Raw genomic sequence first — 16,162 nt, 5'->3', positions numbered from 1 at the left:
CTTCATCCTCCTCCACCGACTCCACCGATCACAACTGTTCCGCTTCAGTGGATCGATTTTGCTTCAAAGAGCTTGACTCGTCTTCTTATTTCATTAATCTCGGTTGCTATGTGAGCCGAGTCTTTATTAAATTGGGCAAAGCTCTTTCATTTTGTAGTCTCTTTGTGATACATGAGAAGCTTCAAAGTGTGATATCATTAGCGTCGAATAGATCTTTCTCTGTGCTACACCAGTACTGAAACCAGTGAGACCAGTTACATGTTAGTTAATGATGCTGTATGTCTTGTATACACAGACCAGGGACCAGTCTAAACCCCTGAGAAAAAGGCTATTTAACACATGCTCATCTTTTTATAGTGCTGGAAGATATTGCATATTTTCAAATACGCAGAGTAGAAGACAATTAAAATACAGTAAAAATTGCACGTCAATCCTTTTCTCTTGCTGTCAGCACGCAATGTGAGCACAGGTGGATTACCACAGTATAGTGATCCTGACCAATCCTGCTGTGTGTGGAGAGGCATAATAAATTAGTGAATTCACTCCGCCGTGCAAAACTGTGCTCTGACAAATCAGACTGTAGATTAAATGCACACATTATTCCTGCGGTGAGTGATGAATGTGTGAAGTGCTTAATGAACTACAGAGAACAGATCCAGCCTTTTACAAACTGTTGCGAGCCCCTCATCTATCACATAGAGCAGCTATATTCCACACAACAGAATTTCACTTGTTTTGTTTCTGTTTTCATTCTAATCAATGAGTCGATTAAATGCGTTTTTACAAATACATGTGTTTGCACTTGATCGGACAGCAGAGCAAACGGAGAGAGACCACAGATGAAGGTGTGCGTGTTTGGGTTTGGCACGTGAGCGCGGTCTGGATAGGTTTTATCTCAAGAGCTGTTCAAAATAAACGATTCGGGGACAGTTAATCAGCGCCGTCACAATAAAAGCGGCACCTCGTCGCTCACACTGGCACAAACAAGTTCACACGGTGCCAGGAACATAGCAAAAGTAGGTGAACACACACTCACACCAAATGGACTCATGGAGCCTCACTCCACTTTTCCAGGTTTCAGTCTAGTTTGCTTAATGTTGAATTTATTTCATCATAAAAACAGATTTTCATGTAGGATATTAACCCGTGTCTCTGCACGCACAGGCATGCGACTTTTATTGTTAGACATTAATTGTAACGACAGCATCCGCCATAAGCGCCAGCGTCTCCTGTTAAGTACTTGGCACCGTTGTGCGCATTGTTTACGCCGTTTCCAGGAGATCTGCATTGCTGGCGCGGGTTCCCGTCGAACGGTCCTCACTGTTACAGTATGCTGGCACCCGCTATAACACTTAAATGCTGCGGCGGCTTGGAAATATCAGCCGCCGCGTGCGCGCCAGAGAATTTCCTGCATAGCAAATGAAGACGCGTTTCTGAATTGAGTGCTGATTGAACCACTGTTGTGTGACACAAATTGATGCTGAGCAGCGGGAGACAGCCATTTCTTTACAAGAGAATGTAACAGATTATTATGCGGTGGGGCTGGAATTGTTGTCTGCGGTATGCGTAATAAACTTCATTTGCTCTGTTCTCATTCATATTATATGTTTCTTTATGCAATAAAAATGTTTCCCACAAGACATCCATTACCCTCTGTAATGTCATTTCGTCGGCTGCGGCACATACGTGCAGACCAGCTCACAGAGGGTGATGCTCTATACATCCGGTGTTAACTAATCACGCTCCTCAGTGGCCGTCAATCACCGTGTCCCTGTCACGGCGTGCTGCAAGCTGGTGTCGCGGACCTAACGGATGTTACATGATAATCAACACGAGACCAGAACTAAACCCAAGCATCTTTGCCAAACAGTGACAAGATGCTCTTTATACCTCCACCACTATCACCCCACACACCCTGCTGTCCCATTCACTTGATATTGATCCCAGCATTCTAATCTGCCAGGGCACCGATGCCCTCACCTGATACAGAGGAGGGAGAATGTAAAGACTGTTGTACAGTCAGCGATGGGGAGATAACAGGTGTGTGCGCGCGCGTGTCTGCGTGCGTGTGTGTGTGTGTGTGTGTGTTCCTTCGTTGAGTGGCCGCTGTGGAATTATCCCATGCACTCGCGAACGCCCGCGAAACGCCTGAAACAGTGGCGCGGAGTGGAGGGGATCACACGGCTTATCCCCCCCGCGCCCGTCTCGCAATTTTCTCCCCCAAATTACGTGATTGAAATCGGTCGCCATGGAAACAGGCGGTACGGGGCGTGCCTGGATGTGGGCTAGATTAGCAGTGGAGGCATGCGCGCCTGGCGCATAGGTGCGAGCCGGGCCGCGTCGCACGCCAGTGAGCGCTGGATTGATGCTGGTGTCTAATTGAAAACTTTGCGCAGCCTGGTTAGTGGACCGGCCTGGCTTCCCACCGTCGTATTTGTTAATGTTAATGTGACTTTTTCTAATTGCTTTTCATTTGCAGCCATAATCACAGCTTTGTTAATTACATGAATATTTCAGAGCCAAGCTCATTATGGGCGCAGCATATTTCCTTCTTTTTCTGGCACGCGCGCCGTGATACTCACTCTCTCATTAACACACGCGCGCGCACACACGCATGCAGACATACACAAATTGCCTGATTTAGCCAACTAATGCATGACTTATTGACCACTCGAAGTTATGCCTCACATTTTTATAGACTCCGTTCCTCCTCCGCTCGTCGAACGCGGGCGCGCTGCGTGTGAAGGTCACCCGTGGCCGTGTAAATGTGCGCCGCGAGAAGCGCTTCCACCGCTGCAGCAGATTTAGATGTGAGCCTACTCGTAGCATACCTGTAGACCTGAGGCAAAGGGCCCGGGCGATGCAAGCGGAGACTTGCGGTGTCCTATTATGCTGTCGTGCCTCATTTCACTCTCCGTCACACTCATGTGCTCTCTGTCTGAATGTTGCAGGTCTTCCAGCCCTCGTCGTAGCCGTGTCGGTGGGTTTCACCAGAGCCAGAGGTTACGGCACAGCCAGCTAGTGAGTACGGCTACTTCACTCAGCACCCGTACTGGTATTTACCCCTGATTTGGCTCCAGCTGGGCCTGAGATACACCACCACCCACTGTTCTTGTGCAGCAGGGTGGTCATTAATTCACGGACGCCTCTGCTGTAAACTGGTGAATGCATTATTGATGTGGACATAAAGTTTGTCCCTCCGGTTTCTACTGCATACGGCAATATGTCTGTTCTGTTTCTCAGGAGCTTAGAAACACGTCCCACTATGCTGCATGTTTGGTGAGAAGCAGTACAGATCATATCTTTGTGCTCATTAAATGGGCACATGTTCAAGAGCTGTAGATGCTGTACCTGAGACGCTTTAAAATGATGTTTATGTCTTTAAATTGTAATGCAGTCTTTAAATGTCAGGAAAATATCAAATCAGTCAGATGAGACTGGAACAGAACGTTTCTAACGCAGTCCTGCTGTACATGTTAGGATGCAAAAAACGGCCTTTTACCTATAAATCGCAGAACTGATTCAATAAAACCACTGTTTACAAATTAGTCCTCGCTTCCTAACGGCCAATTTTTAAGTTCCTTCTTCAGCCTCCAGTCTAATGACAGAATAAATGGGGGTAAACATTCCTCCGCCTGGTGTATATTAAAACACTGCTTCTACAGTAACTTTGGAAAGCTTCAGTTCTGGTGATTCTACTTTGGAGGAATACGTCTTTAGAAAAGCAACGGGATAAGAACTGAGGTTCAGTAATAACCGTATTCATGTACTCTCCACACTAAAGTCATGGGAAGTGATGGAAGTTTAAATCACATTAAAGTGCACCCTCGCTTTCATTCTGCTGAATTGCTTGGCCTCATTGTGCTGCGATGACATCACTGGAGGACACACTCACACTCATTAGATCTCAATAGCTTTCACGCCAAATAAAACCTTGTCAGATCAGTTACAGTTTGAGGACGCGTTTGAGGTAACGCACCTAATACATTTACGAAGCACCGAGGGCAGTATTTACACAACCACAGAAATGACTGCTTCATCCCTTTTAAGGGAGTGTGATATTTAATTGGGTGTGTACTTGTGGGTAATTGCTTGACACTCACAGTGATGTAGCAGTGCTTTTGCGTTGAAAACATTTCTGTGTTCTTCTTCTTCTCTAGTTGCTGGTTATCCTTGGAGGGCGGGCTGCTTTATGCCTTTGTTGGACCCGCTGCTGTGATTGTGTTGGTGAGTCTTGTCATCACGGGGTTTCCTCACATTCTCAAACACTCTCTATGTCCCTCTAACTGCGCGCGATCTATAAATATGTTGCTAAGAGCTTTAATGTCACTGCCTGCTGACCTGTGAGGATGTTCCCTTCACTCCCACTGTACATGTGAGCATACACAAGCCAGGGTGAGCGCGGTGAAATGATGGGGTGAGCACTTTGATCCTTGACTTTAAAATGTCAGCCCAGAAAAAAAAAGAAAGTGTGTTTGAGCTCACAGGAGCTTCCCAGCAATGCAGCACATAGATGTCAGCCCAGCAGCTACACCTCTTACTTTTATGAGGATTCAGTGTATTTATAATTAAATCCTTTTTCTTTTTTAATAAAAGCTTTTGTTTGATCATCACTTGCCACAGTCATTATAAAACAGCTTTTGTTTGTTTTTGCCACTTGCTACAAAAAAAACAAGGGCTGTGTTTTCTGCCGCAGACATTGAGCGCATTGATTGGATCACAGTGGTGTTTTAATCACCTGTTGTTGTGGGGTCTGTACGTCGCTGTTTCCAGGATTAGATAATTTCTGCTAAATGAAATCCAGGGTGTGTTTTTCCAACACAAGGCCTAATATGTGTGGATGGGTAATTGCTGCTGGTGGTGTTGTTGTTGTTGTTGTTGTGTGTGTACAGTATGTGTCCATTGTGTTAAGATTTGTATTTATTCAAGCTTTTCGTGTTAGTTTACTGTGTATAAAGAGGTTGAATCAATGAACCGCTTGAGGGGTCACTCAACTAGTTAAGCTTTAGAGAAATACAGTAGATGAGAAGACTTCCCAGAATGCATTACTTCTGAGCTTCAAGAAAGTTTGATGTAAGATGCAGCACATGTCACTTGTCTAAAACATACTTACATCGTTTTTTCATACTAGACAGTATGATACAGGTCATAGTATAGTATAGTTAGTATAGAATAGTTCAGACACAATTCACTGGGTGTTATACTGAGTTTGGACTTCAACACCTGCACTTTGTTCAAATTGACAACAGATTTGATAAACAGATCAACAGAACAGATGTGCAAATTGCAAAAGCCAAAAAAAGGGTATATTGAAAATGTGACAAAAACAACTATGAAAATGTATAATGAGCTGACAATAGGTCAACGCTCAAAATGCGAGTACTGTAGATTGTAATATTATGCATGATCCTGGTGCCATGTCATTTCTGTGAAGTGAACATTTCAGATGTTAATATTATGTGATGATGAAAGTCTAACTCCGATGGCCTCGCTGTGTTAGTTATCCTTCTGTTCCTCTGCTCCTTTTCATCTCCCCTCCATTTCTGCTCCCACAAAGTCGACATACGCTCCACACCCCCAGCCGCTATGTGTTGGTCTCAGGCCCCCAGGTGTTGTTGCTGGGGCCCCACTCTAACAAACAGCTGTAATGAGAGTACGGCGGCAGGCAGAGAAACACAGACCTTCCCACAGGACTCTCCTCTAATTAATGAACCTGGCCTTGGGCAAATAGCAGAGCAGGATGGTGCTGACTCACAGAGCTGGGGCCAGGCATGACTCGCATGACAATAGCGCTCTGGCAATCTGGTACGCGGAGGCAGTTGTCCGCGGCAGCCCAGACGTACACATGAGAGGGGGAACGGGATCAGAGAGAGGGGGGGAAAAAGCTGCCAGCTGTACTAGAACGTAGATGCAGCAAAGAAGTAGGCTCCAAGTAAAAAGCCGGCTTTTGCTAAAGCTGCAAAACTGGAAACTCCACTGCCCACATCAAAGTCAGACTGCTTTTCCTTGGGATTCTAATAAAGTGCTCCTACCTAGGAGCTGCTGTTGGTGACAGACACAGACGTTTACTTCAGGCCACTAATCTAAAATGAAGCTGCGCTGCATACACAGCACAGTGTAGGAACAGGGACCGATCGTGATTGCTTTTTCAGCTACCGCGCTGACATGTGAGGGAGCACGACCCGATGAGGCACCGCACAGTGACTGCTACAGTAGATGTGCATGGGCGTGTACAGTACTGTATGTTGAGAGGCTGGATTATACTGTACAGAACATGTCAAGAGCACAGAAAATCTCTCCGATGGGAAGAAGACGTCTACACGTGACAAGCTCTGGCTCAGACTCATGCGAACGTGTGTCTAATGGAATTTGTATCACTGGGTCACTATGTCCAGATGTTTAGCCGGCTTAACCGCGGGCTCCTCATTAGGACGAATAAACGAGGATGAGAAGCTTTTTCCACAAATGGAAACATCCCTTCTTAGAGTGCTAGTACTTACTGCTTCCTGCACAGTTTAATGAAATATACAGAAACACTGATTGTACAGTAAACGCACAGTTACTGAAGTTTCTCAGTGATGCAGCGAATAGATCGTTCTTGGTTTTAGTGGCTGTAGGTTCAGCACAGCAACGATCTGTATCTTCTCAGAGAGGAACCATCAACAATCACTGTTGCATTTATTGCATTTCAGTCTTTGTCGTACATTTGTTTAAAACCACAAAGCTAAAAAAGTAGATATAATTCCTTCTAATTGCTCATGGATTCTCTCCCTCCTGTGTCTCTCAGGTGAATATGCTCATTGGAATCGTGGTGTTCAACAAGCTCATGTCTCGAGACGGCATCTCGGACAAATCTAAAAAGCAGCGAGCCGGGTAAGTGGACGCACACGCGCACAGACCACTCTGACTCTCAGTCGCCCGTACGCGTAACATCTGGCGGGAACCGCCTCCAGATTCGCCGCGTCAGCTTTTTGTCAGCTTCTGCCAGACTCAAGGGGTCAACACGCTCCCACTGCTTTCAAAGGCCTCTGAATGAAAGCCTACCCGCACACCTGCGCTGCCGGTAATACATATTCCAAAAAAACCAAAAATAAAACAGGATCCAATTCCACAACCAAATGACAAGACAGCTGTTATTTTCAGTTTGTGTCAAGATTCCACCATGGATACAGTTTGTGGTTCCCTCACTTTTATCCAACATAGACGGATACTGTGGCTTCAGAAATCAATGGCAGATGGAAACCTAATTACATACTGTAAACACCAAGATTATGTGGATAAACCCTTATGCACTGTTGAAATCCTGCCGAACACTTTTCCTCCGTAACATTACTTCTGTTAAATCAGTTGGCAGTTGTTCACCATGTTTACTAATCCTACGAGTGAAGATTTCCCCCAGCTCACGCAGCCAAATCCCGGTTTCCATTTCCATACCTGATTGATTCCATTGTTTTTGCTCTCCCTCCTATTTCACACTGTTCCTCTCCATCGCCACGTTGTCTCACACGCATCGGTCGCCCGCGTACGCGTATCGACGGGGGTCGCCGGGTTCACGCCGGCTCCCCGGGGGGTTGATTAGCTTTTGTTACCTGGTGATGCAACCGCCATTTAGCCGACCGGCGCGCGCACACACCAACAGGTGTGTCCTCCTGTGTCGGAGGGAAAGTCTGAGTCGGGGACATTTTCCTTTGCCGCCGCCAGAGAGGAGGGAGCGCGCGGTAGCTGTGTTGCTAACGTCGTTAGCATAATGCATGTTGGGATGTGGCTGGCGCTAGGGCAATGAGCTGTGATAGGATGCTAATGTAGCATAGCGCGCGGCCCCATCCTTCTCCAACACATACAGTACTGTACGCACCTCGTGGTTTCACCCGAGTGGCCGACTGTGAGGAAACAAGCGCGCGGCCGTTTCCTCGGGAACACACCTGCACACGCCATGCAGGAGGCTGATCCTCCGGGCATTTCCTGTCTGTGTCACTGTAATCTGTTAATCCACATGACTTTGCTGTAACATTGTCGTCTCTCTCACGTTCTCTCGACTTGTTCCGAATCGACCTTTGTACTCTGACTGTGTTTTTCATTGCTGCTACTTTTTCAAGATCTGGTTTTAATTTTGCCTTTCTTTCTTTTCTCCCCCCTCTCCTCCCCCCCTGTTTTTCTTTCCCCCACCCCATCCCTGTCTTTGTTGTGTCCACTTCCTCTCTCTTATTTCGTTTGTTTGTTGTTTTGCATTTGTGACACCCGCACATCTCGCCCGTCGCCATAACTGGGACTCGTGTTATCGCACCCACCACCCCCCTCTCCCCCCACACCCTCTCCCCTCCCCACGCCATCGTGTGTGCGTCTGCCTGTGTGCACGTGTCTCAAAGTGTCCCGGCGGAGGCGCGGAGCCGACTGCTCCTGAAATGCTCCAAGTGCGGCGTGATCTCGAGCACCGCTCTGTCCAGCTCTACTGCCAGCAGCGCCATGTTAGTCCATTTTCATCTTTCTATCACTTTCTCGCTCTCCATTTACTCTCTCTCTCTCTCTCACTCACTCGATCTCCTCCACGCTTTTAATCTGTGCTTGTTGGTAATGATGCAGGATGACATTCAGACTTGTGTGAAAGGAAAACAGCAGCTAATGAAAGGGAAAACACCTGCACTGCAACCCGCCGCTGTCTAATGAGAACATGTTTTCATTCAAACCGGGTTTTCCCCATGACCCGTGTCAAGCGAAATGTAGGAATCCTATTTTGAATTTGCGTTAACTTGTTTACAACACAGTATTGTAGGGGCCAAACACACCATGGCAATAGAAATGTCAGCAAGGTTTTCAATTATGTAAACTGCGATGGTGTTGAACACATTACAATAATTGTTTAGACATTTTGTATCTTACATTAAATGATCTACCTCAAACTAATGGTCACACAAACACAATTTGCCAAATTTTAGATGAATAAGACTTTACTTATATATATACATTATTATTAAATATCTATCTAACTATACATGTTATCTATACGTTACTTTCAGGATGCTCAGCGTCACATTTCACCAACTCTTGTATCACTGTTTTCCTCTGTCTGTAAGAGGTTTGTCGTCATGGGCTTACGAAGCCAGTCCCTGAATTAAAAGCTTTTCTCCTGCTTTACTGTGGCAAACAATCTTGTCTACATTTACCTCTATACAAATCTTTCATTACGGCCCAGTGTTAGTTTTGGATAAGCAGTCTGTTGAAAGCTGGGACTCTGGTCTTAATTGTGTTGTTGCATGATTGGAGGGTAATGGGATGAAATTACCTATTTGCTCAGATTTGTGTCAGTTTTTCTGTTGATGTTGTTTTAGTTTATTTTTTCCTCTCAATTTCATGTGTGTCAGACCTTCATCAAACCCATACAGAGTCTGTTATTAGACATTGTATCTGCATTCTTTCGTTCTTACATTTATTTGAAAGGCCCTTTAAATAATCTGCTTACTGGAATCCACACTTTAAATCTATAGTCAAACTGAATGTAGTAAGAGCTACTATACGTAGTTTAGCAGTATTATAGAATAAGACTAATCTATTTGTCTGGCCTCTTTATCCTCATTCACTTTTAAGCACTTTGAAATAGCAGTGCTCATTAGAAACGCTCGTTACGTGTGACGAGATGCGTTTACACGGCTTCACTGTAACTGTGGCTGATACTGTACCACCCGTAATGTGCTGGTAAAACTACAGCTACAGGTGGTGACTTTAAGAGAGAAAGCGCGGCCGTGTTCATTGCCTTTAGCCTGCTGTACTGTAGGTCCCAGTGTAGCTAAGCAACATCTGCCTGACTGATGGCTCTAAAGCTATATGTGCTCGAACTGCATGAACATTTTAAATTGGTGAGTTCCAGACACACAACCACACTTACTCCCAGTCTCAGGCCCCACGTCAGTGCTTGTCACCGGCCTGTCTTCGCCCTCCCTGCTGGGCCTCTGCCTATCATCTCACAGTCCGCCAGCGTGACACTTACTGTGCGTCAACCATGTAATTGTGAGCAATTGTCTGTCTCATAACTATCTACATGATTACACATCATCTTCCACTTCTCAGTTAGAATATTAAGTCTACTACAAATCTCTGTGTGCCAATCAGCTTCAAATTACCCACCACTGCATCTGACTGGCGTGTGTGTGTGTGTGTGTGTGTGTGTGTGTGTGTGTGTGTGTGTGTGTGTGTGTGTGTGTGTGTGTGTGTGTGTGTGTGTGTGTGTGTGTGTGTGTGTGCATACACCTGTCAGGAGGAAAACAGACATGAACTTGTGAGCTGGCTTGTCTATTTTTAGCCTGAACCTCATGTTCTTTCCCTCTTTCCTTCCCCTTGCCTCTTCCCTGTCCTCCGTCTCTGCTAGGGCCTCTCTGTGGAGCTCCTGCGTGGTCCTTCCGCTGTTGGCGTTAACCTGGATGTCGGCGGTGCTGGCCATAACCGACCGGCGCTCCACGCTCTTCCAGGTGATGGATCTCACTGCACGAGGAGGGCGTGACAAACAGCTAAACACCTTTGACCTACAGTATTGCTGTAGATTGCATAAATGCTCTTCACCCTTTGCTATTTGTAAAGACAAGATGAATCAGAACCAGAATAAGTCATGTTAAAAAGAAATAAAAATACTTTAATGTCGAACACTATTAAATGAACAACTGCCTAGTTTTTGCAATTGATGAATTTATGAAAGCATGAATGACTAAACATGACTTGGCTGACTCATCATCATCATGTGAGTGTTTATCTAATGATTGCTGAGTCATCTCAGCACAGTCTTACTGTAATATAGAATATTGTTATACACTGATTCCACACTGCACATTTAAAGCTAAAGTACAAGTCAACAGCATAATGTTCAGAGTCAGTCCTGCAGGGTTCTGCTCTGTGGTGCTACTGTACATGATGCCCAGTGCTTGTAAAATGTACTGTGTTTTTAGGTTCACATTCATAATAACTAGATTTTGTGCCTAAATTTATCAGAAGAGACAAAGCAATCCACAATGAATTTTTAAATCAGCAAATGTAACACAGCAAGACGCCGTGGCAACAGCCCCCTATTGCTTATTGTTATGGTAACAACATCTTTCCTGACTTCTCCAGGTGCGCAGAGGTCATGAATAGTGATGATCAAGGCAGTGATTCAAACATCTGACTGCAAACTGAGCTCATGAAATGTTTTTACACAATATTTTTGTTTGTTTTTATTCACATCGAAGGTCAAGATAGGGAAGAAGTAGTGGTATAAAGTACATGGATTTTTATAGAGGTTACAGGTTAATTGTGAATGACGTTTGGGCCAAATATGTCTCGATAAATAAACATCTATGACTGAAACAGAGTGAATCTACTGTATAAATCTAATCCTTGTATTTGCTGTTGTGTCTCCTCCAGGTCCTCTTTGCTGTCTTTGACTCCGTCCAAGGTTTTGTCATCATCACCGTCCACTGTGCCATGCGCAGAGAGGTGAGTACCCCCTCCCCCCAACCCCCCAACCCCCCCACCCGCAGCCATGCTTAGCAGCTGTGTCACTCCTGCATGCGGTGGCCTCAGTGATTCTGCACCGACCGGTGAACTGCGTGACCCTCGCCCCGTTGGACAGGTGGGGCCCGTGTTAGCGAATGTTGCGTTAGCTTTCGGGTCAGCTGGAAGTCGGAGCAGAACATGAGCGGATCAGCCAAGAAGAGGATTAGCGTGGTATTTATGTCCTGCGTTACATCGCTTCTTCATCATAATGCAGAGTGATAGCCCACTATTGTCCATCTGATTCAAGGTTCTTTAAGAAGCTTACCAAGATGCTGTATGTAATAAGAAGATAAGTCTCTAACTAATACCCCTTAGTGCCTATTTGCCACAGGCTTTACTGTGCCCCCGGGGATGATGAATTCCAAACTCATTATGCACATGCATGTATTCATGTCCTTCAGACATGCGAAAACACTTCCACACACACTCGTTGTGCTCCGATTAAACACTTTATTTGCACTAAATACAATTAGTGACATTACACTATCATGAGTTCTCCATAATTGTTAAAAGTCAACTTTGTTGCTGATGCGTGAACACCACACACAGTTTTACCCATATCAAAGAGAGGCACTTCATAGTATACAGTAAGTGCATTTGTAAATGCCTAAAATGCTGAGCTGCGTTAAATCAATATCACAAAAGCAGCAGGGATCAGGGGTACAGCAAATCCAGGAATTATTTATTGTAAATGATTGAAAATCCCCTGCAAGAGAGAGCGTAAATCCTTTATAACTACAGAACAACAGACAGAGGAAAGAGCTGCACTGGATGGAGGGAGGGGGGGGGGGTGAGATATGATGAGAAGTGCTTATGTCAGAGTGGAACTCAAAGGAAAGCATCCGCGTGGAGTGGCCCCATGCCGGCGATAAGTACGGGACACCTCCGGGTCCGACCTCACCGCCCCGCACATTCATATGCACGCGTTGACCTGCGTGGGGCTTACTGTACGCCGTGTTTACACCAGCGCAGATTATCCCCTGGAATTTTATTTGGATAAGTCATTTCACTTTTAAGGTTGACTGTATTAATCCAAAGTGGAGTAAACAGGCCAGAAGCTGAATATGAATGCGGAGGGCTCACAAAGGAACGGAGGCAGTGTGCCTGAGGAAAATAATGGTCTTCCTGCCGCCGCCGCTCACAGCTGGACAAATACTTAGCTCTACATGACCACAACACTCGTGTTCCAACAGAAATAAACAGCATCATCCATATTCCTGTGCAGACTGACCAGTCATTATAATGAGAGCTGCATTTGTTGTGTATATGCTAGTTTGAAAGAAACCCGGGGCGAGGAGGATGGTGGAATATAAAGTGGAAGCAGAGTAGATTGAGAGCTGGCAGCGAATGCAGCTGAGAATCACTGTGGACATAAAGAGAAGACGGATGATGGGAAACAATAGACAATAATGTAGAGCATGCAGCATTAATCAGACATGGATGCCGCTCTACTTCACATTCCATTCCTTCCATTTCCAGTGCCCCACACACACCCATACAGATGAGACCGCCCAGCAGGAGTAGCCATGATCTCATTCGCTCTCGCGCCACTTGTAACGCGAGCGTTTCCACCCGGGAGATGTGTGCTTGACTTGACGGTGGCAAAGCGGAGAGACAGCGCAGCTCATCAACAAGTGGCCGGCTTTATCTGTAATGCGCGTTTTATCCCGGGGAGAAGATAAAGCACGGGTTTAAACAAATGCACAGGGATGCGATGGGTTTGTGTAAGGAGCTCTGTGGGTGGATAAAGAGAAGCCCAATGACAGTAGATGGGCCCAGTAGATGGGTGATAGCATCTATATGGTGTCCTGGTGGTTTTAATTAGGACCATGCACCACTGCTCACATGAGGCTCAAATAAACCACTTGAAAGTACCGCTGTGTGCTTCTTTTACCGCCCCTCTGACTGTTACATAACCTCCAAGTGGAGCCACTAGTGTTTTGCTTTACTTATCACATACTGTGTTTGAGCACCCGCTGATCATTTCGGCGATAAAGTCAACGCCATGAATTGTGGGATCAGAGAGCTCCTCATCCAACATTTGCCAGACTAACGTATGGAAAAGTTCCTCCACTAACTGCTCTCCTCTGCATCACCCGCTCCTCTCTCTCTGATTCTGTTTGCCCTTTCCCTCCTTTCCTGCATCCTCCCTCCTCCTCCTCCTCCATCCTTTCTTCCTCTCCCTTCAGGTGCAGGATGCGGTGCGCTGTCGGATGGGGGGATGTAAAGACGACAGCGAAAACTCCCCAGACTCCTGCAAGAACGGACAGGTGCAGATCATGGTGAATAGCATTTCATTTCATCCCATGTTGCATCATTCTCTCAGTTACTAAGTGGAACCGAGCTGGAAGCTTCCCCTCAAAGCTTTAATCTCAGCAGCAGAAAGCAGGGATCCTCGTTGAATTGCTCATGCTCATAACTGGCTCCTTCTCTTTTTTTACTGAATTCTGCATTTTCATATTTTGTTTGTGTAATTTTATTTTATTAAAAAAATTCAGAAATGCAATAATACATGACAAAATAATATTCAAAAGCCGGATAAATTGGCACCAGTGCACTTTTCAAAAAAGGTTTTGTGGTCTTCTCTCTGTCCTTAATTAAATTATTCTATAATTTAATAATGCCCATATAACTTAACCTCGTGTTTTAGAAAAACTGACACTTCAGCACTTTTATTTACTCTTTATTTATTTGCTCTTAAGTGAAACTTCATCAGCGCTCCTGTAAGGTCACTGTGCATTCCAAATGTGGCTAATAGTGTGATAAATCATAACTGCCTTGCCAATGTCAGTGCGGTCAGACTACCATTATCTGAGCACGTGCGACTCTCACCGTTACTCGCTTTATTCCTCCTACGAACCTGTGTGGTGCAATGCTGACAGCTTATCGGGTGTAAACTCTCCATCCCGCTGGTCAATGGCTGTTTCATAGCCCGGGGGCAGTAGTTCCAGTCAACATGTGCCTATTTAGCTTTTAGCTCCATGTATTTTTAATCCTCACAGCTTGCAGTTTTGGACCGGTTGCTATGCCGACTGCACCTCGGGAAGACGTTTGATGGCACAGTGGACGGCTCGGCTAAATGTGCGTGGCTTTAAAGAAGCCTTTTCACAGCAGCACATGTGCATGCGCAAACGGTACGAACACCCCGGAGAACGTTAATTGCCAGGGGTGGTGTGGTGAGGCCGCCACCGCTTATATTAGCATCATAATTACAGGGAACGCCATGCTCTCAGGTGTTCTAGCAGTATATTCAGAGAAAATCTCGTTACACCGTTAAACCCTTGGCATTTAGAAAGCGTAGCCCCGCAGCTACTGTAAAAACCTCAGCATCTTTACAAATATTTATCCTGGTCCTCGCTCTGTGTCCTCCTCCTACCGTATCATCTTCATGTCTCCCCACCGGTCTGTGTTTATACCACCAGAGGAGCCAGAGCCACAGCGGCCAGCGCTGTGGCACATCCCTGTGCCTGCCGGTTTGTCACTCTCAGCTGTTCGCGTCAGCGTGCCAGAAAGGCTGCTCCCACAGCCTGCCCCGCGGCGGCCACAGCCACGCCCTAAGCCATGCACACGAGCTGAGTGACACCCACAACCACATCGGCAGCCAACCAGTATGTCACCTACAGTAGAGTAGGGTGCTTAGCTGCACTGTAGGTACAGTAGGAACGCAGTGATGCATTCACAGCCTAGTCTAGTAGTAGTATGTGTGTTATGTTTCTGCAGTGAACTTACCCAGAATGCACCATGCCCAAGAATGTTTACTCAGCACCAGGGCTCATTCAGTTGAATGAGCCCTGGTGCTATATTACTAAACAGTTGATGTGGATGACTCACTGTACAGCAACTAACCTGTGAGGCCGTCGCCGAGAGAGCGCTCAAAGGTTAAAACGGAGATGATTTGTTTTTCTCACTTTGGGCGTCCGAGAGACAGAGAGCGGCCCCATCCGCGTCCTCATCGCTCCGTTTAGAGGCCCATTTACGCCGCTGCGGGTGATTTGCGTACTAAGAGCTTCTCCGCTCCTCGGAGACCTTTGCACATTCTCTCCTTTCGGTTTTCCATTTTCCGCTACACCCCCCCACCCCCTTTGCCTCTGTGGCGTGCCCAAACTGTCTAAGATCTGTAGTTTATTATCCAAACAAAGGCTTTTGTTACTGAATCCCACCGAGGAAAGGACGAGACTCTGGTGAGAGAGGGGTGGCGCACGGCTGCATACCAATGAGCCTCCCTCACAGGAGTGGAGGCCTAAACGCTACCTATATAAATAACATATCTATATATTATCTGAATAGCAGGTGCAGGCTACTTAGTGCGGATGCTCGGATAAAGCCTTTTAGTTCTTACACTGGACTTTTTTGTTTTCAGCCTGAGAAAAGACAGACACCAAAGCACAGCCGACAGCGTTGGCACAGCAGATAATAGTTTTGCGGCGGTGTACGTTTCTGTCCCCGTTTCCATTCAGATGATAGCGAGGTGACTGATGGAGCGTACAGTAGCATTTCATACCTGGCGAAACCCGGCGGCGCTCGCTCGGTTCTCCCGGAGCCCGTTTGCGGATCCGTTGTCGCGAGCAGATACATCGCTCAGAGTGTTCTCTGTTCGTCTGTCTCTGGGTTTTGGATAAATTCCCTGTAAAGGATGAGGAGCCGG

At 46.1% G+C, this 16,162-nt stretch overlaps 1 protein-coding gene across 2 annotated transcripts in view; it reads left to right on the top strand.

Annotated features, from left to right (window-relative positions):
- The window catches only part of adgrb2 (adhesion G protein-coupled receptor B2), a 229,312-nt gene that overhangs the window by 191,812 nt on the left and 21,338 nt on the right, over positions 1 to 16,162 (top strand). For both annotated transcript variants that reach the window (XM_055513035.1, XM_055513036.1), the window contains 8 exons: positions 2,952 to 3,021; positions 4,161 to 4,227; positions 6,788 to 6,873; positions 8,367 to 8,465; positions 10,361 to 10,460; positions 11,386 to 11,457; positions 13,707 to 13,799; positions 14,940 to 15,125. In XM_055513035.1, coding sequence (XP_055369010.1) covers positions 2,952 to 3,021; positions 4,161 to 4,227; positions 6,788 to 6,873; positions 8,367 to 8,465; positions 10,361 to 10,460; positions 11,386 to 11,457; positions 13,707 to 13,799; positions 14,940 to 15,125 — 773 coding nt within the window. The remainder of the gene's footprint in view (positions 1 to 2,951; positions 3,022 to 4,160; positions 4,228 to 6,787; positions 6,874 to 8,366; positions 8,466 to 10,360; positions 10,461 to 11,385; positions 11,458 to 13,706; positions 13,800 to 14,939; positions 15,126 to 16,162) is intronic.

Source organism: Betta splendens, chromosome 11 (assembly GCF_900634795.4).
Source record: "Betta splendens chromosome 11, fBetSpl5.4, whole genome shotgun sequence".
Lineage (NCBI taxonomy): Eukaryota > Metazoa > Chordata > Actinopteri > Anabantiformes > Osphronemidae > Betta > Betta splendens.
Note: the sequence above shows the minus strand (reverse complement) of the source record. Positions and strands in the feature narration are given on the sequence as shown.